At 46.1% G+C, this 22,599-nt stretch overlaps 10 protein-coding genes across 10 annotated transcripts; 5 read left to right on the top strand and 5 right to left on the bottom strand.

Moving 5' to 3' along the window:
* Positions 1 to 1,798: 1,798 nt before the first annotated feature.
* On the bottom strand, positions 1,799 to 2,350 carry N7469_000034 (uncharacterized protein; the record flags this gene model as incomplete). The annotated part of the gene is made up of 1 exon (XM_056638954.1): positions 1,799 to 2,350. One exon carries the CDS (start codon positions 2,348 to 2,350, stop codon positions 1,799 to 1,801), a length of 552 nt encoding a protein of 183 aa, XP_056504711.1.
* Positions 2,351 to 3,570: 1,220 nt separating this feature from the next.
* On the top strand, positions 3,571 to 4,132 carry N7469_000033 (Zn(II)2Cys6 transcription factor domain-containing protein; the record flags this gene model as incomplete). Its single annotated transcript, XM_056638953.1, has 3 exons — positions 3,571 to 3,630; positions 3,688 to 4,009; positions 4,086 to 4,132. The coding sequence occupies 3 exons, from the start codon at positions 3,571 to 3,573 to the stop codon at positions 4,130 to 4,132; spliced, it is 429 nt and encodes a 142-aa protein (XP_056504710.1).
* Positions 4,133 to 5,421: 1,289 nt separating this feature from the next.
* Positions 5,422 to 6,221, bottom strand: N7469_000032 (putative extracellular soluble lytic transglycosylase; the record flags this gene model as incomplete). The annotated part of the gene is made up of 2 exons (XM_056638952.1): positions 5,422 to 6,028; positions 6,088 to 6,221. 2 exons carry the CDS (start codon positions 6,219 to 6,221, stop codon positions 5,422 to 5,424), a joined length of 741 nt encoding a protein of 246 aa, XP_056504709.1.
* Positions 6,222 to 10,095: 3,874 nt separating this feature from the next.
* On the top strand, positions 10,096 to 11,241 carry N7469_000031 (uncharacterized protein; the record flags this gene model as incomplete). Its single annotated transcript, XM_056638951.1, has 3 exons — positions 10,096 to 10,146; positions 10,218 to 10,931; positions 11,011 to 11,241. 3 exons carry the CDS (start codon positions 10,096 to 10,098, stop codon positions 11,239 to 11,241), a joined length of 996 nt encoding a protein of 331 aa, XP_056504708.1.
* A 1,286-nt stretch (positions 11,242 to 12,527) lies between these two features.
* N7469_000030 (SGNH/GDSL hydrolase family protein) lies at positions 12,528 to 13,193 on the top strand (the record flags this gene model as incomplete). Its single annotated transcript, XM_056638950.1, has 1 exon — positions 12,528 to 13,193. The coding sequence occupies one exon, from the start codon at positions 12,528 to 12,530 to the stop codon at positions 13,191 to 13,193; it is 666 nt and encodes a 221-aa protein (XP_056504707.1).
* A 450-nt stretch (positions 13,194 to 13,643) lies between these two features.
* N7469_000029 (uncharacterized protein) lies at positions 13,644 to 14,699 on the top strand (the record flags this gene model as incomplete). Its single annotated transcript, XM_056638949.1, has 3 exons — positions 13,644 to 13,712; positions 13,771 to 14,014; positions 14,095 to 14,699. The coding sequence occupies 3 exons, from the start codon at positions 13,644 to 13,646 to the stop codon at positions 14,697 to 14,699; spliced, it is 918 nt and encodes a 305-aa protein (XP_056504706.1).
* Positions 14,700 to 14,973: 274 nt separating this feature from the next.
* Positions 14,974 to 16,778, bottom strand: N7469_000028 (uncharacterized protein; the record flags this gene model as incomplete). Its single annotated transcript, XM_056638948.1, has 5 exons — positions 14,974 to 15,086; positions 15,142 to 15,330; positions 15,383 to 15,991; positions 16,047 to 16,458; positions 16,509 to 16,778. The coding sequence occupies 5 exons, from the start codon at positions 16,776 to 16,778 to the stop codon at positions 14,974 to 14,976; spliced, it is 1,593 nt and encodes a 530-aa protein (XP_056504705.1).
* A 788-nt stretch (positions 16,779 to 17,566) lies between these two features.
* On the top strand, positions 17,567 to 19,110 carry N7469_000027 (putative MFS pantothenate transporter; the record flags this gene model as incomplete). Its single annotated transcript, XM_056638947.1, has 3 exons — positions 17,567 to 17,736; positions 17,799 to 18,216; positions 18,274 to 19,110. 3 exons carry the CDS (start codon positions 17,567 to 17,569, stop codon positions 19,108 to 19,110), a joined length of 1,425 nt encoding a protein of 474 aa, XP_056504704.1.
* Positions 19,111 to 19,672: 562 nt separating this feature from the next.
* On the bottom strand, positions 19,673 to 20,913 carry N7469_000026 (uncharacterized protein; the record flags this gene model as incomplete). The annotated part of the gene is made up of 4 exons (XM_056638946.1): positions 19,673 to 20,152; positions 20,205 to 20,482; positions 20,632 to 20,647; positions 20,863 to 20,913. The coding sequence occupies 4 exons, from the start codon at positions 20,911 to 20,913 to the stop codon at positions 19,673 to 19,675; spliced, it is 825 nt and encodes a 274-aa protein (XP_056504703.1).
* A 1,374-nt stretch (positions 20,914 to 22,287) lies between these two features.
* N7469_000025 (uncharacterized protein) lies at positions 22,288 to 22,548 on the bottom strand (the record flags this gene model as incomplete). The annotated part of the gene is made up of 1 exon (XM_056638945.1): positions 22,288 to 22,548. The coding sequence occupies one exon, from the start codon at positions 22,546 to 22,548 to the stop codon at positions 22,288 to 22,290; it is 261 nt and encodes an 86-aa protein (XP_056504702.1).
* Positions 22,549 to 22,599: the final 51 nt, after the last annotated feature.

Below are 22,599 nucleotides of genomic sequence, written 5' to 3'. Positions count from 1 at the left end.
GGAATGAGCGACGCTAAATGAACTATTTCTGTAACTAGTCGGACCACTCTTTTTGCTACTTGGACCATGGACCTCCCAATAAAGACTCTTTATTAGTAGTTTGAATTAGCCATACGAGATGATCGAATATAACAGTGGTTGGTTCTGCTAATATATTATTTTTATACAGAATATGTCAAATCTTCAGAAAAGAGGGTTGGGATCCTGCTCTACGCTGGATTACGCGACGTGATTCACCGAATAAAAACCAGCACCATGACAGCCACCGAATCGCTTGTGGCCAGACCCGCAATCTGGGTAGAGGATACTATAAAATCCCTGCAAAACGTCAGATATGACACAGTTTGGGATCTGGAAGAGTGGAGGACCGTAGCTGCTCGAGTGGCCAACAAGGTAAGGCCACTCCAAACTATACATGAAGCAGATCTACCTCCAACCACACCACTTCAACGAGTCAACTCAGGAATCGCATACCGGACTAGCTCTCTTGACCAACAAAAGCTTGATCTGTTCGAGATAGATTGGGGCAAGCGTTTGAAAGCAGTGGATCTAAAAGGCTGTGGGCTAGCCTGGCTTGTATTATCCATTTTTATATGGAGATGACTAGGCTCTGCAAAACATTGTAGGCACAAAATGAAGTGGGTACTCTGTAATGTATTTTCTTAAACTAATTCTATCGATTGAAATACAAAGGATTTTTCGTGAGAAAGGGTGTTTCCGTTGAGCCAAAGCATAGAATTCTATTTTCTGCAATAAGAGTCAAGGATAGCGGTACATGGGCTAACTTTGCAAGCGAATCCTCATAGATATATCTTTTGGTTGATAACGACCAAGAAGCCCTATTGAATCATCTGTCTAGTCTTGCACACATTATACGTATTGTATCAAAGAAAAAGTTAACCACTTACACGCCGACATTGTTTCTCGAACCCGGCTTCCAAGCACACTAATTAGTCTCTGTCCTAGCGAGCGTCGGTTTCAAATCTGATATTTATCAAAAATTCGCAACATGTCTTCTATCATTGCCTGAAAGAGCTTACAATCCCTGCCTCTTATGGCACGTTCTCCGCTATTTTCATTCTGTCCTTGCATTTGGAATATTCGGATTTAATGAGTAAGTCCGACGAGAATACATTTTAGAAATGCAGCTACTCCACTCTGCTGATATTAGAAATTACCTTGGAGGTAAAGTTATATAAATATTTGAGTGAAAACCTACTACGCCATGGCCAAGTATTCATCACCATCAACAATCCAGATTCATCAAGTAAGTTCAACCCCCTCGCAGTCAGCTATCTGGGTCTTTCTCGACGAGCCATTCTCTAACCCGTCGCATCTTTTTGTTAGTTGAAGAATTTTTGCATAGCCGAATTTATACGATCCTTTCCCACAAAGACCCGCATAAAATGCAAAATTTTCAATACACATTCTCCCAGACTGGGCACCGTGACCGGTGCACAATTTATACCCCCACCGTCGGCATCGCCCGTTCATTGTCCATTGATTATTGCCCTGCATGGGGGAGGATATGATCATCAATATTTCGATGCCACTCCAAAGACTTCTCCTACTGTGGCAAGTACTGCCTTTGGAGTTCCCTTCGTTTCTGTGGATCGTCCTTCATATGGTGGAACGAGCTCTGTCCTACCAATTCCGGATCATTCTTCCTCCCATTTACAGTCTGGTGACTTATTACATCGGCAAATCATTCCAGAAATCTGGAGGGAAATCGGAATTCCCAACAGTTGCAATTGTGTTGTGGTTTTTTGCCACAGTTTTGGAGTAATGTCGGGCACGGTCACGGCAGCCATGCATGCAAAAGACGAAAAGCCGTCATACTCTCGGATATCACCAGATCATTTAAAGCATGCATCAATTCTGGAATCGAGGTCGAATAGTCCCACCAATGGATGTAGAGCAGATCGATATAAGAAGTCTGCAATTTGCGCAGAGACGCGTCCACACTCACCTTCATTGAATTAGCATTGTTGCCGCCGTAGTTTGATTGGATGCGGTTTTTGTGATGCGTCATGTAGGCATTGGTGTACTTGGTTGCAAGCACGATCTCATCCCGATTTCCACGCGATGCCATCCATTCCCCAACTATTGTCTCCGACTGTCTATCCTGATACCCACTGGCGGTATCAATGAAATTCCTTCCCATGTTGTAGAAGTGATCGAGAATCTCGAAAGCCTTCTCACGCGAACACTCCCCATAACGGCTACCTTGTTTGCCTCCAAATGTCATGCTCCCTAGGCATAACGGTGATACACGGACAGCTGCTGCTGGCGCAAGTTGACGATGACGGAAAAGAGGGGAGGAATCGGCGTTCTTCTCAAATGAGCTCATTGTGGATGTGTTGTGCAAGAAAGGTTGATCAGTATGGTGCACTATGGGATGGTACAACGCGCCTCAGTAATAGAGCACTCGGTATCAAGTTGTCGTCATGCTTTCAACGCTCAAGCACCAGTCCGTAGTATCAACATTAGCTTTATACTTGGACTTGATGGCAGTAAAAGGGCCGGTATTACTCCGCTTAAATCCGATCGATTTGATGACAGGATCCATAACCCACTGTGAGCTGCTTGCAAGAATTGAAACAATTCATCAATGAAGTGCATCATCATCTCACACACTACACTTGACCTTAATACACCGGGTTTTGATGACAGTAGGCTGCGAAGACTTGGATTCAATGGTCACTTAACTCCGATAACCAAACTCCGAAACGTTTTGATCTTGAATCGCAATAGGAGTGGGACCTTTGACAGCAAGTCGAACGTAATTTTAGTTTCTATTCATACAAATTTCCAGTATGTGTCTCGTCAATATTTCGATGGTCAGTGCAACTGGCAACATCGGCAAGAGTATTGTGAAGGCCTGTTAGGTCCGACGGACTTTCTCAGTCTACCCAACCCTCTTAGGTATTGTTGTGCTGTTGGAGCTAACCCTGAAGAAATCATAGGCTTTATTTTTCTTCCAGATTTTCAAGAAGATCAAATTTGGGATTCAAGAGATAGATTGTGTCCAGAGTGTCGAACTTGTCTTCAGAATCGGTTACTCGATACTCATGCGGTTGAGTGGTTGGAAGTGCAGAATAGCTAGAGAAATGGATACACATGTACTATGATTTTATGATATCTTGAATTAAATTATAATAAATGGTGCATTTTTCAATACACTATCACTTTCAGATCATCTTCACTGGGTTCTATTTTATTACAGAGACCACTAGGTTTAGAAGGGATAGTTGGTCACGGAGGGCTGACACAATCTGCTGCATTGGCTCTCAAAGCCGATGAGAGGGCTCTTAGCCAACAGATTCATCGAGTTCAGGAGCATATTTTGAACCTTGAACACTGTCTTCGTCCACTAAAGAAGCGAATGACCCACTCGTAGGGAAATTCTGGCACTAATTTCCAGGGGGCTGGGGGCCAATCTTGACTCTTTAGCTCCCCACTTTCCTGCCACCTTGCAGTCGCTTGTCAAGTCGCTGTAAATGATTCAACAAACCTCGTGTAGGTAGCGATGTACAGATAAGCCTAGTGTCCTCGGCATATCTGGAAATCATGGGTGGCATTCCATATCAATCCCAGGGGTGCACGGCCTGCAGAAAACGCAAGGTCAAGGTAAGCCAGAGAAAACCCTTGGCACATGCGCATAGCAATATTCTTACTATTTGCTAGTGTGACCTTGGAAGCCCACAATGTATGCGATGTATCAAGCGGAGAATCTCCTGCCCGGGCTACGAAAAGGGTCGATTTATCCTCTATCAAGACGCAAATGCGGCATCCGAAGGTGGCCGCCAGCAACCATTGATGTTATCTCCCGTGATGCCTGCTAGCTCTACATATCGATCACAGATATTCTCCAAGTTCCTCGAGTCATCATTTCCGCTCGAGATTGTCTCCTCAGATGAGATCGATATTCTTCCCAGCTTGATAGTGAATATTTCAACGCGTCCCGTCAAAAGCGAGATGCTGGAGCGAGCTCTGGCAGCCATTGCGTGTATTTACCTTGGAAGAACCCATGCAGACACGCATTTAACTCAAATTGGTATTCAACATTATAATATCGCGATCAGACACATGTCTCAATTGCTATCTCACCAAGTTCAAACCGAGGATATGATTTATACGACTGTTGCCTTTCAAATGATTCAGGTTCGGGCCCCCCCCACTCTCCCAAACTTTCCTGGAAAGGGCTTTCCTGTATTCAAACACGAAATTCTAACATGTCGCTATTTGTACCAGAGTTTCCATTGCCCATATGGTCTTCGTGTCTGGTTGGCGCATATGGCTGGTACCAATGCGCTCCTACGACATTGTTATCAAAATAGATCCATCGAAGCTCCGATTAATGACATTTATCGAAAGTTACAAAAAATGATGATGGTAATATACTCTGTTATCTTCTCTTCTTTTGACTTCTTTTGGGTGCCGATTTTTCTAACGGTTCTCCCAGATATACTCCACAGTGGTAATGGAGTGGCCTAAGGAAGACTACAGATGTCTTCAGCAATATTCATCTCGAGGTACTCCTCTTGATGATCTATTCGAGCTGTTCGCTGTTGAAGCCTCCTTGCTTTCCACGACGGGAAGGATCAATCACTCTGACTCTCAAGCCTGCGAAACATTCCTGCGGACTTGTTTATCGCACCGCGAGAGAATACTGAGATGGTACTGCCAAAATCAAAGCTATATCGGAGGCTCTCCAATAACATGCGATCCTCGAGAAATAGAGTGCCGAATACCGCTAGGAGATGATTTATTTGGAGCTCCGTACTTATTCAAAACACTTGATCATCTGAGACTTCATGTGCTCTATTGGACCGCTCTCACTATGGTCCAATCTTTGATATACCAAGCCAAGATTTTGGTGTTGGCCAATTCAGATTCTAGCAGCATATTTCCAGTTGACCCTGGCTCCCACGAGGAATATCTGCTTGCAGCCCACTACGCAGGACAAATATGCAAGACAATACCCTTTTGCCTTCAGCCACGAATGAAGCTTGCAGGTGCACGAGCCATCATAGCTTCGATTCCACATATATGCAAGCCATTCATTCACTTAAGGGATGAGAGAAAGTTTCTGTGGTGTCAAAACGTTTCATGTGTCCTAGATGACTTTGGCTTTCATATGGCCACACAACTTCGTCGAACTGCTTCTCAATACTGGGATTTATCCGAGGACCCAAACATCAATTCTGCACTCAGTCTGTCTTTGAGGTGGGATATATCGGAAGACATGTCAGGAGGATTATAGGCCACAAGAAAGATCTGAATTTGAGACTTTATTGAGGAACAAAAGTTCAACATGAAACTATGGAAAGGGCATCAATTCGACACATTCAGACTCCAGTTCATCGTCTAAAATTATCCTCTAATCAACATGTGCGATTGCGTTCACTTACTAAGCTTTTAGCATTTGCTTCCATCGCTGCAGGACTGGTCGCACTTGTAAGTTCCAATCCAGTTATCGTCACCGTATACATCCAGACCCATCAACCAGCCATTCAGCACCTGGTGCAGATAATCCAGGTTCTGCGGAACGCCATTCGATTGTCCTTCGGAGGAACATGGATAATCCTCCGTGAGTCCCTTGTTGTCGTTCAGACCACTATCAGCCGTGAACCATCCATTATATGAGCCAAAAGCCTGGATCGCATTCCCACCAGCCGAGTCAATCTGCGACTTGAGGTAATTGGTACCAGCATTGACATTATCCTGCACATCATCCGTGCATTCGCCATTCGGATAGTTGTCGCAGGAAACCTGCATCAACCCCGGTGTAGGGCCACCGGCATCGGCGTTACAAGAGGATTCCTGCATTGCGAGGACTGCGAGGATGACGGGGTCGACATCGTACTTTGATCCTGCACTCTGGAAGTATTGGTTGTATTTCTTGCAGGCGGATCCAATGCCGTTGTAGAAATCGTCCAGTGAAATATGATAGATGTCTTCGAGGGCTAGGAAAGGTGGGTTCCAGCCATCGTCGGTGATACCAGTATTAAGCCAGTCCTCAGATCTAGTGGAATGATCAACAAGTTTTATCAATGCACGAGTCAATTTAGAAGAGTATCTTACCCATTGGGTCCAGTATCTGAAGTGACATCTTCAGTCGCGCCCTCGGCCTTAGGGTTGGACCCGACACCAGGGTTGGCGGACTGAGCATTTGCGAGTGCGACTCCCAGAGCGAATAATGCAGCAGACTTCAACATTCTTGTGGTAGACATTTTTACTTGTAATCATAGAAATGGAAATTCGATATTCAAATATCCAATTTGGTTGATCAGAGTTGTTTTTCTGCTTAGACGCAAGTTCAAGTTCGAGTGGCCATGGAACTGCGCCAAATATATAATACTTTAGCAGTACCATGTGGCAACATTTAATTTGCATCCTCGCACCTCCTTTCTTCTTTGAGCTTAAACATTGCATTGAACTACATACAGAACTCACAAGATAAGTGGTACTTCTAGATGGGTTTGTTTAGAGGAGTTGCTGCAAAGAGTAAAGTTCAAGTCGATGTTGTATTTTGAGGGAGAATAAGTGGGATACCAATTTCCCAAAGGATGCTAGCGTATTTACCGGCGTGCATTCATTTATTGGTGGGTGAATGTCTGAAATTCACAAAATTGCAGGCATGCTGTACGGAGTACAAGGTTCTGGATAACTAGAAGCCGGGACTAATCTTGTAATTCAACTTCAATGACATTATTGACACTCCAATGGTAATTGTTAAAGCATCCGCCATTGCAAGTTCGCCGAGTTTTGCCGCGGAAGTTGAAATGGTGGACTATTCAGCGCCGGCTGATCATTGCTAAATCAAGGCATACAAAAGAACATTGTGAAACAGGGGTTGAACTAGAGTTTGGAAGATGATTGCCCACATGAATTGAAACAGTGTGCGGAGTACGAAGTACATATTCACAAGTCCTAATTCATGCTATCTGATAAATAATATAAGTATACTGAGGTCTATGGAGTAGGAATACTGGGAATTCCTACAGTGCACAATGGAATTCAATCAATGGGAGAGATGGATGATGAAGACGAGTCAGAAGGATGCTCAGATTGCTTGGGAGAAATATCTCTGTTGGAGCAGGGCGCGTTCGTCTCATGTGCAAGTCGATTTCAATGCTGTGTTCTCAGTCAAGGTCAATGAGCAATCGAATATCCAAGGCTCAATTCATTTGACACCAAGCGCATTCATAGTATCTCACCTTTGGAGCTTGATATTATCATCAACTCTCACAAGAGAGTCCATCATATCTAATTATCTTGAGCTGGCAGAGTGGCATCGAGGTACTTACCAACGAACCCCCCGGTTTTCTCGGCAACCATTTTCGAATTCCAAGTAGAACCCCATACTATATAATCAGTAGAATCAAGACCTTATTTGGTCATTGGTCTGGTCGTATGAAGCTCTGTGGCCTTCGTATTGTATTTGCACGCCGAAGGAGCCATCCCTGCATAGAAAATCGATAGAAACTGTATGCGATGAGCTATCATGGGCGTTGTAGGCTCACTAATCTGCGATCTTGTAGCCTCAAAGGCAACTCGGAGTCGGCCAAGATGAAGTCAAAGCGAAGGGATATCCTGCAGCGATTTATGCAAACCATGATCTGACCCCAGCCTTTTGACCAGACACGGAACGCCAGAGAGAAACGCAACTTGACTGGAAAAATACTGTGCGTACTATCCTGGGATAGGGGATGATTTCGTGGCAATGTGAGCAAGAAGACGCGATGAAGCAGAAGTTTGGACGCGAGGAGGCAAGGGATATCTACTCCGGAGCCAAATAGAAGACTGTTCTGGGGGCTCCTGATGCATCAAATGGGGTAAATGGATATCTTGTGTTCTAGATCCCGCCATGACCCTACTATGTACAGTCATGCCTCTCTCTCGGAGTGCTTCCCATTGCTGTGCATGTATAGTACAGACCACTCCTACCTCGTACCTACATACATATGTAGGTCGATCTCAAATTACCAATCTCAACGTCTTTGTTTGAATTGGGACCGCAGCAATCAAAGTGCAATTTCAACAGAGGAAGATTCCGGAGTCTAGCCCTTCAAAGACCAGGGACTCTTCATATTGTGGTTGATTGCACGTACATGGTTTATTGGTAAGATAGCGTGCGAATAAGTGAAGTTACTTTCCGTTAGCGAGTGGTCACCATTGAAAGGAGGTGCCCAAAATTAGTAAAATAGACAAGGTTCAAAGTAACGCTCTTTGTCTTCGAGTACTCCATACTAGATAGCCGGATTCCGAACCACGAATTTAGGGTTTTACAAGGCAAAATCAGCGTTGATGATAGACCAGCTTCCACGAGAGCTAGAGTACTAGACAGCATATACATACATACTGTGCATATGTACAGGAATTCGGACGATCACATACTAAATTGGTCCTAGCATGTACATTAATTATCGCACTCATTCGGAGATCGAATGGGCGGTTTACTCCGGTTACACACCAATGCCATTTTGATAGAACTGGATCTCACGTGTGGGCCAAATCTGAGACTTTTCAAGCAAAACTCCATTATTGACGGGGCAAATTGCTTACTATTTCCAGGGTCCTGGCCACTCAAGGAAGTTTTTTCTAATCCGACCCACGGAGACGGGCTGAAAGTCGTGAGTATCGAGCATTGAGCGGTGGGCCACAGTTCCGCTGTTTGTTTGTTTTGATTTTTTGATGATTTTGTTGGCAGTGCTGCAGCTATGGAGAAAGTACCCCGAATGAGATCCGTGTTTATCCCCGCTTATCAACAAGTGGGAACTGACATTGTGGGTCATGGTAAGATTGAACTGGCGATGGCCGGTGGATTTCGCAGCTGCTGCACGCCCCCTGAAAAGCCGAGGTCCACACGTTCGCAGGGTCTATTTCGGTGGCTTGCACCATAACTCAGCCCAAGGTATAGTGCCTCTTCAATTTCGATGTATCTATATTCATGCGCCAGTTCCTGCAGTAGTCTTCTTCTCTTGTGCCTTTTGTCCCTTTTTTGAGGAGGATTCTTGGGGGAAAACGGGGTAGAGCAAGCCCCAATTCATGTGCAATGCGCGTATCCAAGTGCAGCATAACTTATTCCAAGGTACGGCTGTGGCCCCCGGATTTTCCCTGTTTCCCTATCCCCCCAGTGCTCAGGCCGGCCGCCACGCAATGCAAGGAATAAGTACTCCGTATACCGTACTCGGGTACAATTGAAGTCCAACGGACGAGGCGGAGTAAAACTCGAAAATTGCAATGAGCGGTCTACTTTGCCTACCCCTGTCGCGTCGAGGCATGAACCGCGGGGTTCACAGCTTGAACTATCAGACGTGGGATGGTCAAGGTACATATTGATGCCTAGTTCAATCCGCAAGTGCCATCTGCAGGTACAAGCTGACTACCGAGTGCATGTATTAGGTTGATAGTCCTCCATAGCATGTAGCACTGGCACTACCGAGAGGCATTAAATAAACTCCAGTGATGTTCAAGTTACTTTGTGTTCTTCCAGCAAACCGGTTCACCCCCTGAGCCTCGCAGTGCTGTCACGAGCGCAAAAACAAGAGACGGGGCGATAACCTACACTAGCCAGGCCGAGTACAGTGGTCTGCGAGTGAGATCCGTCACATATTGCAACTACGGCAGCTAGTGGCTCGGGGGTGGAGTTCGCATTGCATATTGAGTTTGATTATCCACGCTAGTTCCACAACATCCAGCCGGCTTTGTCTGCAGTTGTGATGAGTAACAGGGGCAAACCAATGAGAAACTGGCAGACGAGTAAATGGACCGGCCTCGTCGTATACCGGTACCCTTTTTTACTTGCTTGGCAGGCTCTTTTTCCATGAGGATCGACAGTGGCTCTCCTTTTTGACAATGTGAGCGTGGAAGTCCGGACTCTCAGGACGTTCAGTCCATAAACCTACATTATCTGACCGATTTCCATATCTCTTTTCCTTCTTTCCTCCAACTGCTTCGTTCATTTGCTTAGGCTTTGCCCACCGTCACTCTTTTTTGCTGTTCTCAGCGTCCATTCTTTTCCGAACCAGGATACCAATTATCACGTCTTTTTGATTCTTTACGCAAACCTACGTTCTTTTCGACAAGATGAAGCAAACTATTATCCCTTCCCTCGTGGCCCTGGCTGCTTCCTGCTCCGTATGTAGCATGATCGACTCTACTAGCCTCGAATGGACTACAAAGATGCATGAAACTAATATTTGATATAGGGCGTCATGGCCACTGAGGACCTCATCAGCGTCCCCGTTGGTCTCTGCGCTGCCATCCTCGGTGAGGCCGAGTGCAAGCAGCAGTCCTCCACCAACGGACTGATCAATGTCCCCGTCAACGGCTGTGTTGCTGCTCTCGGCAAGGCCAAGTGTGACCAGGCCTCCACCTCCAGCAACGACAGCGGCTCTCTGATCAACGTTCCCATCAACGTCTGCCTTGCTGTCCTCGGCGAGGCTCACTGCCAGCAGAGCTCCAACGACAATGGTGGTCTGATCAACATCCCCGTCAACCTGTGTCTCGCTGTTCTGGGTGAGGTTGACTGCAAGGATGGATCTAGCCAGACCACCTCTGCCACCCCTGCCACCACTACTCCCTGTGACACTGAGACCAGTGAGATCGTGAAGTCCACCGTTATCCCCGGTGCTTCCACCACCCAGGGTTCCGCCCCTGCTACCACCACCCCCTGTGACACCGAGACTAGCGAGATCGTCAAGTCCACTGTCATCCCCGGTGCTTCCACCACTGGCCCTGCTTCTGCTGCCGCTACCACCCCCTGTGACACCGAGACTAGCGAGATCGTTAAGTCCACCGTCATCCCCGGTAACTCTGGCTCTACCGGTCCTGCTGGCCCTGCCCCTACTGGTCCTGCTGGCTCCGGTCCTTCTGGCCCTGCTCCCACTGGCCCTGCTGGTACTCCCTCCGGCTGGTCCCCCGTTGCCCCTAGCCCCTCTGGCTCTGCTGGCTCCGTCGGCCCTAAGCCCCCCTGTCACTGTCACCTCTACCCGCTACCAGACCGTCTGCCCTATCTCCGGTGGTCCCTCCAAGACCACTTCTCTGCGCCGTGTGACCCCCACTGCCCCTGCCCCCATTGCTTCCGGCTCTGGCTCCGTCACCAGCGCCGTCCCCGGCACTACCGGCACTCCTTCCTCCAGCCCCGTTCCTTTCAACGCCGCTGGCCGTGCCACCTTCTCCGGCATCGCCGTGGCTTTCGGTGCTCTCTGCGCCTTCGCCATGCAGATCTAAATGTAGATCTGAGATGCTCTGGACCGGGGCGTGGGTAGACTGTCAGTGACAGTTGACATCTCTCCCTTGTCTTCAATTTCTTGTCGACAGTCATGTTTCCTTTCAAGCTGGACATAGTCCCTATATTTTACTTCTGTTCTTAATGGGCTCAATCGGCCTGAATTCAGCAATCATAATTCCATGATAAATGCCTCTCGATTCACCCCATTTCTTATACGCTTACGTTCTTCATGTCCATGTGATATCTTAGCAGCGTGTCTTTGCTACAAAATTCTTTCTCTTTCATTGTTCCTGGTAGAAGTACATCGTAGGACAAGCTGCAATACGAGCCCACGTATGATCTCTAGTAAGGTATGGTGATTTCAGGTCTATATCTTGAGGAGAAAAGACCAAATTGTCTCCTTGTGGTAATTCTTCAGCTTAAACTTCCCGTGACGTTGATCCATATAATCCTCATGAAGTATGAGCTAGTTTTTCATTATTTCTGCTTCTTGGTGGCCTCGAATCCATATTTTCCCTCCTGCCGCCGAAGAAAGCCATGTATGTTAGAAAATTGGATTCGATTGGAATCTTCGAGGTTGTTTTTGTTTGGTTATCTTTATTGGGTCTCCAGACTTGCAAAGTATACAACTTGACATGAATATAGCGTGTATCATTCTTTTAGGCAAACTCGGAACGACAGAAGGTAACCTTGTTTTATTATTGTCGAATAATAGAATGGATACTCGATTATCGAGCTCGAAATTTACAAGTCTTGTTCACATACGTGAGAAACAAGCATGGAAACGCTGAGTTGGCGCCCTGCTTCGTATTTTCAGGGTTGCTACGCTAGTTGCAGTCTACTAAAATAATCATCCAATACTATCTCCAATACTACCAATAGCAAATTTAGCCCCATGCTTGGCTGATGTCGGCACTTGACATCATCAGGCCACCAGCGGTGATTGTCATAACCAGTGGTGATTGTCATAATATATCGTAATCATGACCCTATTCTAAGATCATTCATTGATATGAAGATTATTTCACGGAGAGCCATCGAATACCAAATAGCACATTAGCGACAGCTTTGTTGTTTCCGGAATCTAGTACATATGTATACAGCTCTCCGAAAGACAGAGATCGATATCTTATGCGTCGGGGTATCTGGAATTCAGTCATTTTTCAGAACCTGAACAGCCATGATACGCTATCAACTGCATCGCACGACCCTGTCGGCGATTCTGTCCATCTTATTCGTGACACCTCTTCTCATAGCAGCCGATGGATTGCCAAGTCTTCGCATAATGCCCCTCGGAGATTCCATCACCAAAGGCAACGGATCTCCCGACGACAATGGCTACCGGGGAAAACTTCGAGCGAAGTTGATTTCTGCCCAGAAAGGCACAAATGCAAGTACCGACATGATCGGCAGTCTTCGGAACGGAGATATGAGAGATAATGATCATGAAGGACATAGCGGGAAATTGCTGGCTGATATTCGTGAATATCTCGAGCTTTCGCTTCCGGCCAAGCCTAATGTTGTACTTGTTCACGCTGGTACAAATAATATGGACCTGGAAAAGGATTTGGATAAAGCGGATACTTTGATAGAGTCTATTATTGATAGACTCATCGAGGGATCTCCGGGTGTTACTGTGCTTGTCGCTCCTGTGATTTGGGCCAATGATTCTCGCATGCAAGTGAACACCGACGTCTTTAACATGGAATTAGGTGTTATAATTAACCGGAAGCAACAAGATGGACAGCATGTTCTCCCAGTCCCAATTGAAATTACCTTGGATGATTTGTCCGATAAAAAACACCCCAATGGTGCCGGTTATAGCAAAATGGCGGCCGCGTGGCACGATGCCATAATTGAAGCCAGTTCCAAGGGCTGGATTCAGCCTCCTGTTGAAGTGGATCCTGGGAAATTGCTCGGGATGGGCCTCGGCTATGGGAATGCAAGTTGAGATGTTGAATTTGAAGAATGGTGGAAGATAAAAATAGCACGGGATATACTGCGGTACTGGTTCTGGGCTATATACTTCACGTTTCAATATGAGTATTCCACACTAATTAAATCTAAACAACTACCCTAGTCTAGTAGTACCAGCACTAATCGTTCCTGTAGATGAAGAATCATTCATCAAATCAAGCTCACTCATAATTTTTGTCTTCAATTCTTCGGCTAATTACTGCAGTCTCTTTTAATCCAATCAATCATCGTGGGGTAAATGTGGGGGTTTCATCTACTCTCGCTTACTCGTTCATTCTTGACTCATTCAACTTTCTGCTTAGCAATCACTAGCAGTCTATGTCTTGTACATCAACTTGCATACAAATATCAAACCGCTTCAAGTTATCGTCAGAGGGTGCATCTGACTAACTGCGACTGATTATCTAAGGTAAAAATCGACACGATGTCGTCCATCGCCATTTCAGACGACAATCCATTCCAAAAGTTGATTACTGAAACAGGCAATGATTCTGTGAGAAATACTTCGCTCTAATTGATACCATTTATCTCTATACTAACTTTTCTACTAGAGACAATTGCAAGATGCCTACGAAAGTCATCGAGTCAAACGTAATGCGCAGCAAAAGGCTGCCATCATGGCCGATGATTTCCCAGGCTGGAAGATAGATGATATTCTCATGCGACTAGATGGGCCTCGAAAGGAAGATGGATATGTCGATCCTCGTCATTGTTTGGTCATTTGGGCGAGACCACCCTCTCCTATTTGTGAATTGGTTGCATGGCTACAGAACGAGTTGAAGACTGTCGCGCCTTGTAAGTGCAATGGAGATATCTTTTGTTCATTACCAATGCTGCGCCTCCAATTGAGAAGTCCTCCTAACTGATCATGACAGCGCTTTGGATGATGCCTCCAGAAAACCTGCATCTCACAATCCTTGAGCTGGCGCATTCTTTGACCAAACCGGAGATCGAAGATCTTGTTCAGATTTTGAAATCTGCGACAAATGGCAGCCCAGACCAGATCCGTACATATCCCAAAACCCACAAGTCACGTCTTCTCAAGCCGGTTGTTAGCTTTGATTCAGCCGCGCTAGCTCTCAGTTTCCTTCCAGCTGCCGGTGAAGCTACCTCATCAAATGGGATCAGCGATGAATACAGCTATCACCATCTCCGCCGAGATGTCTTCGAACTTGCTCGTCAAGCGAAGCTTGATGTTGGCTCGCGCTACATTGTTCCGTCGGCACATGTCACAATTGCACGGTTCATCAATCATGATGGGTTCACCACTGATAATGGGGAGGACAAGTGCCAGCTTGATCGTGCTAGTGTCAGGCTGCTGATTGAGAAGATTCAAGAGATAAACGAGGAACTTGTTTCCGATTACTGGCCTCGAACGGATGGTACTATACCTGATGGAGGCGACTGGATTGTTGGAGATGACAAAGGATTCACAATCCGCAGGGATCGCGTGTGGTATGGAGGAGGTGAAGATGTATAGCGCGGGATGGTTCACATTATATGCGTACTACTGAAAGAATGTCTTGCTTTGGCGCCGGTGCTGTTCAATTGCTGCTTATGAGGTATTCATCCCGATAGGTCACGGTATCGATAACTCAGATTCAACCCCAGCCAAGGTGCGACAGAGTAAATTATATGCATACCGTGCATGTGGTATATACCACCTGGAGTGACCGTTATAGCACAATGAAGTAAGTTAGAAGTTCAATTGCATCAATGAGTCTCTTGTATAATGAACGTTCGAGATACTAGTATCAAGACAATGCCTGCATAATCACCTCAGTCATCATCAACGCACTTTCATCCTCAAGTCGTCGTCCAACTAGCTGTAAATTAACTGGCATCCCATGAACAGAGTCTGCATTGTCTATTGAGAGCGTCAGTATTTTATCTAAGAAGGGACACAGTAAGAAATAACTCACAGTTCTTTCTAATGCGCGTATCAACATCCCCTAACGACTCCTCGCTAGCATAAGCTGAATCAATAATTCGATCGGCATAAACTCCACAAGGAAAAGAAACAGCCGGATAATCGAGTACATTAAAGACACCAGTATAGCCAATATATCCGAACTTCCCATTCTCAACACCACTGTATGGAGTTGTCGGACCTATCACAACGTTAATGCATGAGCCCCCGCTGATGATAATCAAGAAACTCACAAAGTATAGCATCAATACCACTCTCATTCCACCGGTCTAAGTATGCTTTGCAAACGGTATTACGTTCCAGCTGGAGCTGCCACATCTCATGAACACCCAGTTCCACTGCCTCGGAGTATGCCTTCATCTCTGGTCGAAATGGTTCCCCTGTAGGTTCGAGCAACTTCTGTACAGACTTTCCGCCATCAGCGACGAACATGCGAGCGAGAATCGAGAGTAATTGAGTATGCAATTTTGGCTCCCAGTTAATAATCTCGTGGCCGGCATTTGTCAATTTAGCGACAGTGTCTTTCATTGCTCGTGTAACCGGTGGTGTGGGGGTGACTTGTTCATCTTGCCAGAGTACGGCGAGTTTAAGCGTTCGTTTGGGAGCAACGGTACGCCAGGGAATTGGTAGACACTTTGGATCGTTGATCCAGGGTTGTTGGCCGACGACGGTTTTAGCCCACAGTATGATTTCTTCTAGAGATTGGGCCATAGGACCATTGACGCTGTTCACGGCTTCTTGGCCTGCGAGTCCGGAGCGAGTTTGGAAGTTTGGGAATCGACCGGATGAGGGTCTGATGGTGAAGATTCCCGTGCATGCGGCAGGAATTCGGAGAGAACCACCTATCAATGAAAGACGTGAGGTGAGTTGGTAGAAATGGATGTTGGAGGGGGTTACCAATGTCTGTTCCTACTCCCAATCGACTGCCTCCAAATGTGATCAAGGCTGATTCTCCGCCGGATGAGCCTCCAGAAGTCAGGTTGCGATTGCGAGGGTTGACAGTGCGGCCAAAGATGTTGTTGACTGACTCTGCTATCATCATGGCAGTAGGAACATTTGTCTTGACGTACAGGACAGCGCCCGCTTCGAGTAAGAGATCGATCAGAGTGCTGTTATAGGTTGCAGGGTCATTGGCAAGGGAGGAGAATCCGACCGTCGAGTCATGGCCGATGATATTGAAATTGTCTTTGATTGAAATCGGTAGACCGTGAAATGGTCCCTTTGTTCTGCCTGTTGATCGGCGATATTCATCTAATTCTCGAGCGCGGGCAATGGCCTTGTCGAAGAGGACTTCAGACAGACAATTTGTCTATTTGATATTATTTAGCCTTGCTAGGTATATTGTGGATATGTGTTTACCAATTGATGGGCTGCGGCTGCGGCTTTGCAGAAACAACGGGTGACTTCTTCGGATGACCAGGATCCAGTCGCTATATTGAGGAGAATCTGTGTCGCAGGTGTTGAGGTTATCTCCAGTTCATGTTGGGTGAACCACCCAGATGCCTTTGGGAAGTTTGTCACATCTTTCTGGTCTTCCGGAGGGAGAATGTCTGCTGGGATGATCCATTTGGTGGGAATGGATGCCCTGAGGGCATCGCGTTTTTGAGCTGCAATAGTTTCCCATGTCATGATAATATATTTACTTGTGAGCCAAACTGAGATAAATCCCACTTCAGAGACACAGACAGACTTCAGAAATTGATTTATTTGTATTCTGCCGAAGAGGGGTCTCGGCCAATTTGCCGTGTTTTCCCATAGATCCACGCGACGTAGCCCTATTTTCTGATCTCTGCGTCCCACCTCTTCCACTCTCGGTATAGGAAATGCACCGTGCTCACTCGTCAAAAATTGGAGTCCTGTATAAGGATATTGTTCATTCAGGTGATTCGTTCCCATTCCATCCCTTTATTCGTTGATAGGACATCCTCCTTCAGCGTCATCCAATCATGCCCATCCCAAAAAATAAAAAAATAAAAAAATAAAAAAAGAATAAGAATAAAAACACAACCATCAACTCTTCAATAAACATTTCCTCGATATCCCCCACTTCTCACAGATAAGATATCTAGATTAGTTACCAATTCCGGCAAGTTATGTATTAACGCCAAGCTCTTCGGCGAGCGCTAATCCTTCTTGTGGAGCTCATCCCCGCACTTTTTCGCGAGCCTCGGGCAAAACCAGACGATCTTGACACCGATAGCGGCCATTCCTTTGATAGACAAGAGATATTGTCTCTAATTCCCAGCTATCTCAACCGGAAATGTCACCAGATAACAATCGGTCCTTTACTATTTGATCCGTCGAGTGCGGAGTAACAAAAAAGGGCGAAGATAAAAAAGGGGTCTGTCCTCCGCGAAGTCAGAGTTTTTTCAACGCGGATTTCTTCACAACAAGATATACAAAGACGGATTTCCATGATGGGCCTTTTTGGCTCGTTTAAGTCTTACTTGAAGGGACATGAAAGTGTCCCTGGTGAGGCTAAGTTGCTTCGCAAAATTGATACTTTTATTTTGTCGTTTTGCTGTCTGTGCTACTTTGCGAATTATTTGGATCGGAGTAATTTGAACAATGCTTATGTTTCAGGAATGTAAGTTTGGAATCAGTATGAGTCCTAAAAGACTTGAGATTCACTAACGATACTTCATACAGGAAGGAGGAGCTTGATTTCAAAGGCAACGAGCTGAATGTTATCAACACCGTTTTCACGGTTGGGTATATCGTCGGACAATTACCCTCCAACCTTGCCGTGACATATTGGCGACCACATCTATTTTTTCCGTCAATGATGGTCATTTGGGGTGCTTTGACAATGGTCACTGCTGCAGTACATAATCCCCAGGGGATCATGGCTATTCGGTTCTTCCTAGGACTGGCCGAGTCAAGCACCTTCGTCGGAACCCACTACATCCTGGGATCCTGGTACACGGAGAAAGAATTAGGGAAACGAAGTGGTATATTCACTGCTTCAGGGCTTGCTGGAACGATGTTTGGCGGTTTCATTCAAACTGGCATCCAGTCTTCTCTTGATGGTGCTCGTGGGCTTTCGGGATGGCGATGGCTATTCATCGTATGTGTACACGGATACAGATCAATTGGATTATCTCGGAGGCTAACCAGCTAATAGATTGATGGCCTGATTACCATTCCAATTGCCATTTACGGATTCTTGCTGTTCCCCGATACTCCCACGACAACAAAAGCCCCATACTTAACCTCAGAAGAACGCGCCATGGCCATCGCGCGTATCCCAGAATCTGGCGCCGAAAAGGTCCCTCTAAATTTGAATTTCGCGAAACGCGTCTTCACGACTTGGTATTGGTACGCTTTTGTTATGTTGTGGGTTATTGCGGGTGAGACGGAATCATTCTCATCCAATGCGTTACTGGCTCTATACATGAAATCTCACCCTACAAACTCCTACACTGTCGCTCAATTGAACAATTATCCGACGGGTGTTCCGGCAGTTGGAATCGTATCCACGCTATTCTGGGCGACAATTACTGATTTCATGGGTGGGAAACGGTACTTAGTTGGATATTTCATTGCTATTACCGGAATTATCACGTCTGCCTTGATATTGACCCGCTTCGACGATACTGCAGTCGTATTTGGAGCTTATTACTGGGCTGGTGCTGTCTATGCATGTCAAGCGACCTTTTTCGCTTGGTGCAATGATGCTATGCGCTATCAGAATGATCGTTTCAGGTCAGTGGTCATTGCTAGTATGAACATGGGTAGTAATGCGGTGAATGCTTGGTGGATACTACTATTTTATTCTGCTGATTTCGCACCCCGATTTACGAAGGGTATGTGGGCTATGATTGGATGTTGTATTGCCTTGGCTTTCTGGACGACAGGAATTGTTTTGATGACGGTTCGTGATGAGAAGAGGAGTGACGGTCATGACACGCGAGTTAGGGATATTGATACGAAACAGGTGGATACTATTAGAGAAGTATGACAGCAGTCTTTTAAATATCGAACGCTATTAATATCATATGAGTATAATTTCAAAGCTTTAAAGCTCTGTGCTTGAGAGCGTATACTACCTGGAACGATGGCTGGTACTTGAGACACCTTTCTTGTTGATGTAATCGTGAATGAACATCATGTCAATGTTGAAAGCAACAGCCCAGAGACGCGTGGTTATTATTTGTTGCTGCAAGATACCTAAGATTAGATATATTGCAATAGCTCAAGGCTTAGATATCGGACAGCTCCTACTGAAACAGCCGAGCAACTGAACGGGATTTTTATGTTATTCGATGTTGTTGTATACATGGCCATCAATGAGTATATTTGAAATCCTGGAACGAAACATAAAGGAAAAAAGCACCACCAAAGGCCAAGGACAATGTCATTTCATTGATCGCGCCGCACACCGACACCGAGTAAAAAAAAAAAACAATATAACGAAATTCAAAACAAGACGGATTAGGGATATCGTGTGACCAGCAAGATTGCGCGGAAACGGAGGGAGGATATTATTCAAATTGACTGTCCAACAAAGCGAATTGAACGCATCATGGTCCAAGTGGAAGACCATGAGCCTCTTGCTTCGGTACAGTTCCGTCATCTTGATTCTCATCTGGACGCATGCGCTTGTTTGGCTGAAAATTATTGCCCATGAAGTTGGTTTCTTCGTGGGGCTTGCGCATGAGTCCCGCTGACGCGATGCGGTTGAGAGAATTCATGTCATCATTTGGATTGCCGGCATGCTGCCCTTGGTGGGGGCCAGAGGGAGCGACCATAGATCCGGCAGGGCCACCTAGGCTGCTGGTGAGGGAGAGCTCGGGGCGTGGTTGGTTAAGATCGATGTTCGGGGGTAACTCGGGGACTTCAGCCTGCAGGTCCATCAGGCGAGATTGAAGGGTGATCACGTAGTCACGCAAGGCGTAGTTCTCATTAGAGAGCTGCTTAATTTGTTCATTCCTGGCATCAATATTCTTGACTTCATCCTCTAATTTCCGGATGTAAGTTTCTTTCCGCTGGCGGAACGCACGCTATTTGCAGGGTCAGCGGAGAGCTTTAAGGAGTGGGATCATGAAAATTTACCTGGGCAGCTCTGTTTTGAGCGGCACGCTTAGAGGTTGACAGCTCACGCTTTCCACCATGCGTCTTAGGGGTGTCATCTGGAGACCCTTGATGAGGCTGAGTGGGAGTTTGCGGGGCGGCGCCCATCATGGCTGCTCCTGAGATGGCGGGATCAATGTTAGCCTGTTCCCGCGATCCAGCAGGATTAGGCTGCAGGTGATGCTGCTGCTGCTGCTGTCCGGGTGGTGCTTGTCGTTGGCTCAGGTTATGCTGAACGGCGAGAAGCTGGTCATGAAGGACTGGCAGATATCAACATTAGCGTCTTATTCTGATAGGATCACGCCATTGCCGATGTAAAAGCAATCGCGACACAAGACAGGACGAATTGTATCCTCGTGTCGTGGTATTATCTAGAAGTATCATGCTTTATGTAGTTGTATCCACATACCCTGGTCATCATGGTCCTATAACGCCATTGTTAGCGGGCGAATGTACAAAGAGGGGCAATGAGGACACGGAAGAGCCGGGAGTCAACTCCGGAGCCCGACCACGCGTCGTAGCAACGGTGAAGGGACTATCCCGGAGCATCGTGAGCGTCTCGCGACTTCCATCGCGATAGATGTACTTGGCGCGGGAGACGATCTGATGATGACAAACGCGTCGAAGAGTGGTTGCTTACCTGAGCAGACTGCATACTGGGATGCGGCGCTGGTGCCAGCGCAGGTTGCATGGATAGTAGGAAAAAAGGGGTGAGAGAGTGCGCAATTGAGCAGGGAATACGGTCTGCTCAATTAATTTAGTATAGAAGGCCTTGTGAGGGCAAAACCTCGAGATATTGGATGTTGAAGCTGGAATGAGGTAAGCAGTTGAATGGGATGATGCTGTAAGCAGAAGTTGCGAATTACTTAAGACGCGTGGAGGATGACTCAGATCGCTGCATTGGGAGGCGGTGGGTGATGGCAGTTCAATCCACAGCATAGATACAGCCTACAGCCTACAGCCTACAGCATACAGCAGTACACTGCATACATTATTGAATGTAACCTTGTCTAATGAAAATACGTACTCATTCACTTCTAACTCTAAGTTTGTCGATTTTCTATTCACACACTTCAACGTCGTTCCCATTGTTGTCCGTTCCGTTTGCACATCACATGACCGTCAGGTCACCTAGTCATCTCTGCTTTCGGTACATCGGAGATTAATAGCTCCGCGATCCGAATGATGTCATTGCGCTGCAGCCTCGCAACGAAATATAAAAAGATATAAAAATACAAAAATATAGAGAACATTACTGTCGATTGCTATGTACCATGTCACATATCACGTCGTAACGTACATTAGTACCATAGATCTCTACGAAGTCCGTTTTTATCTGAAACATTTACATTACTCCACAGTCAAGTCAAAGATAGCTGATGTCAGCGGAGCCAACTGCAATACTTCTACACACTTAGTTTGAATGAAATGTAGGACAAAAGGCATATTCTGTTCTTGGATCCTTCAAAGGGGACTTAGTATAACCAGAGTATCAAAAGTATAACTTTGCATGCCGGCACATGGTATCACTGCTAGTGAATGCGATGCCACTTTCTGCGTATGGGACTGACTTGCAGCTTTGCAATCCAAAATCTCCGCAGCAGGCTGTGGTATCACATTTGGCATGGTTAGCATCAAGGTTTCGGAGAAGCGTGATCATTATATTTATGAACATCATCTCAATGAAACTTCGTCCGTGCAAGAGGTGAACCCTTGGAGAGATAGGTAACTTGACCATCCCAATCCAAAGATTTACTTCTATACACACCAATCAAAGCATCCGCGTTAACGAGCTGACCATAAACATCTCCATCCTTCAAAAGGTACTGTTGAATCTGCTCAAGGCTCTGGATCCGAGTAATAACTTGTCAGCTCAAGCCATGTGTCATCGATTGAATGGTCATCTGGATCTTTCTCTGCTCTGTTTCGTATACCTTCAAATTTTCTTCCCACCACTGAGGCATGATACCGTCTCCGATTCTCTCGTGGCATCGTTGGATATTAGCTTCGATATCACTAACGCGCTGCTTAATATTTGTTCTTATTCGGGTGTCTTTCAAACTTCCTATTCAGGAATATCATAGTCATCGGGATTCCACGCTGTTGGTACTTGCGTATAATCCCTGATAGGAGGATTTTGAGCTTCAGGACGAACATAAGACCTGATGAGTGCGGAACCTATTAGAGCCGACGTTGGTGGAGAGTCTTTAGGGCATAGACGAAATGATAGATTTTGTCGTTTTTTGGCCTTTGTTGTGGATTCGGGACATTTGTCCTCCGTCTGGAACGGATTGTTGGCGGCTGATTGGTATTTGTGGATGGCCATGGTTGTTGATCGTGGGGGTTCATCGGGTTTGCGTTTGCTAGAAAACATATC

This window comes from Penicillium citrinum (genome assembly GCF_028827155.1).
Source record: "Penicillium citrinum strain IBT 23319 chromosome Unknown utg000001l:1.0-4955037.0:1.0-4956770.0, whole genome shotgun sequence".
In the NCBI taxonomy this organism is placed as follows: domain Eukaryota; kingdom Fungi; phylum Ascomycota; class Eurotiomycetes; order Eurotiales; family Aspergillaceae; genus Penicillium; species Penicillium citrinum.
The sequence above is the reverse complement of the archived record's forward strand: the minus strand, read 5'-3'. Positions and strand labels throughout refer to the sequence as shown.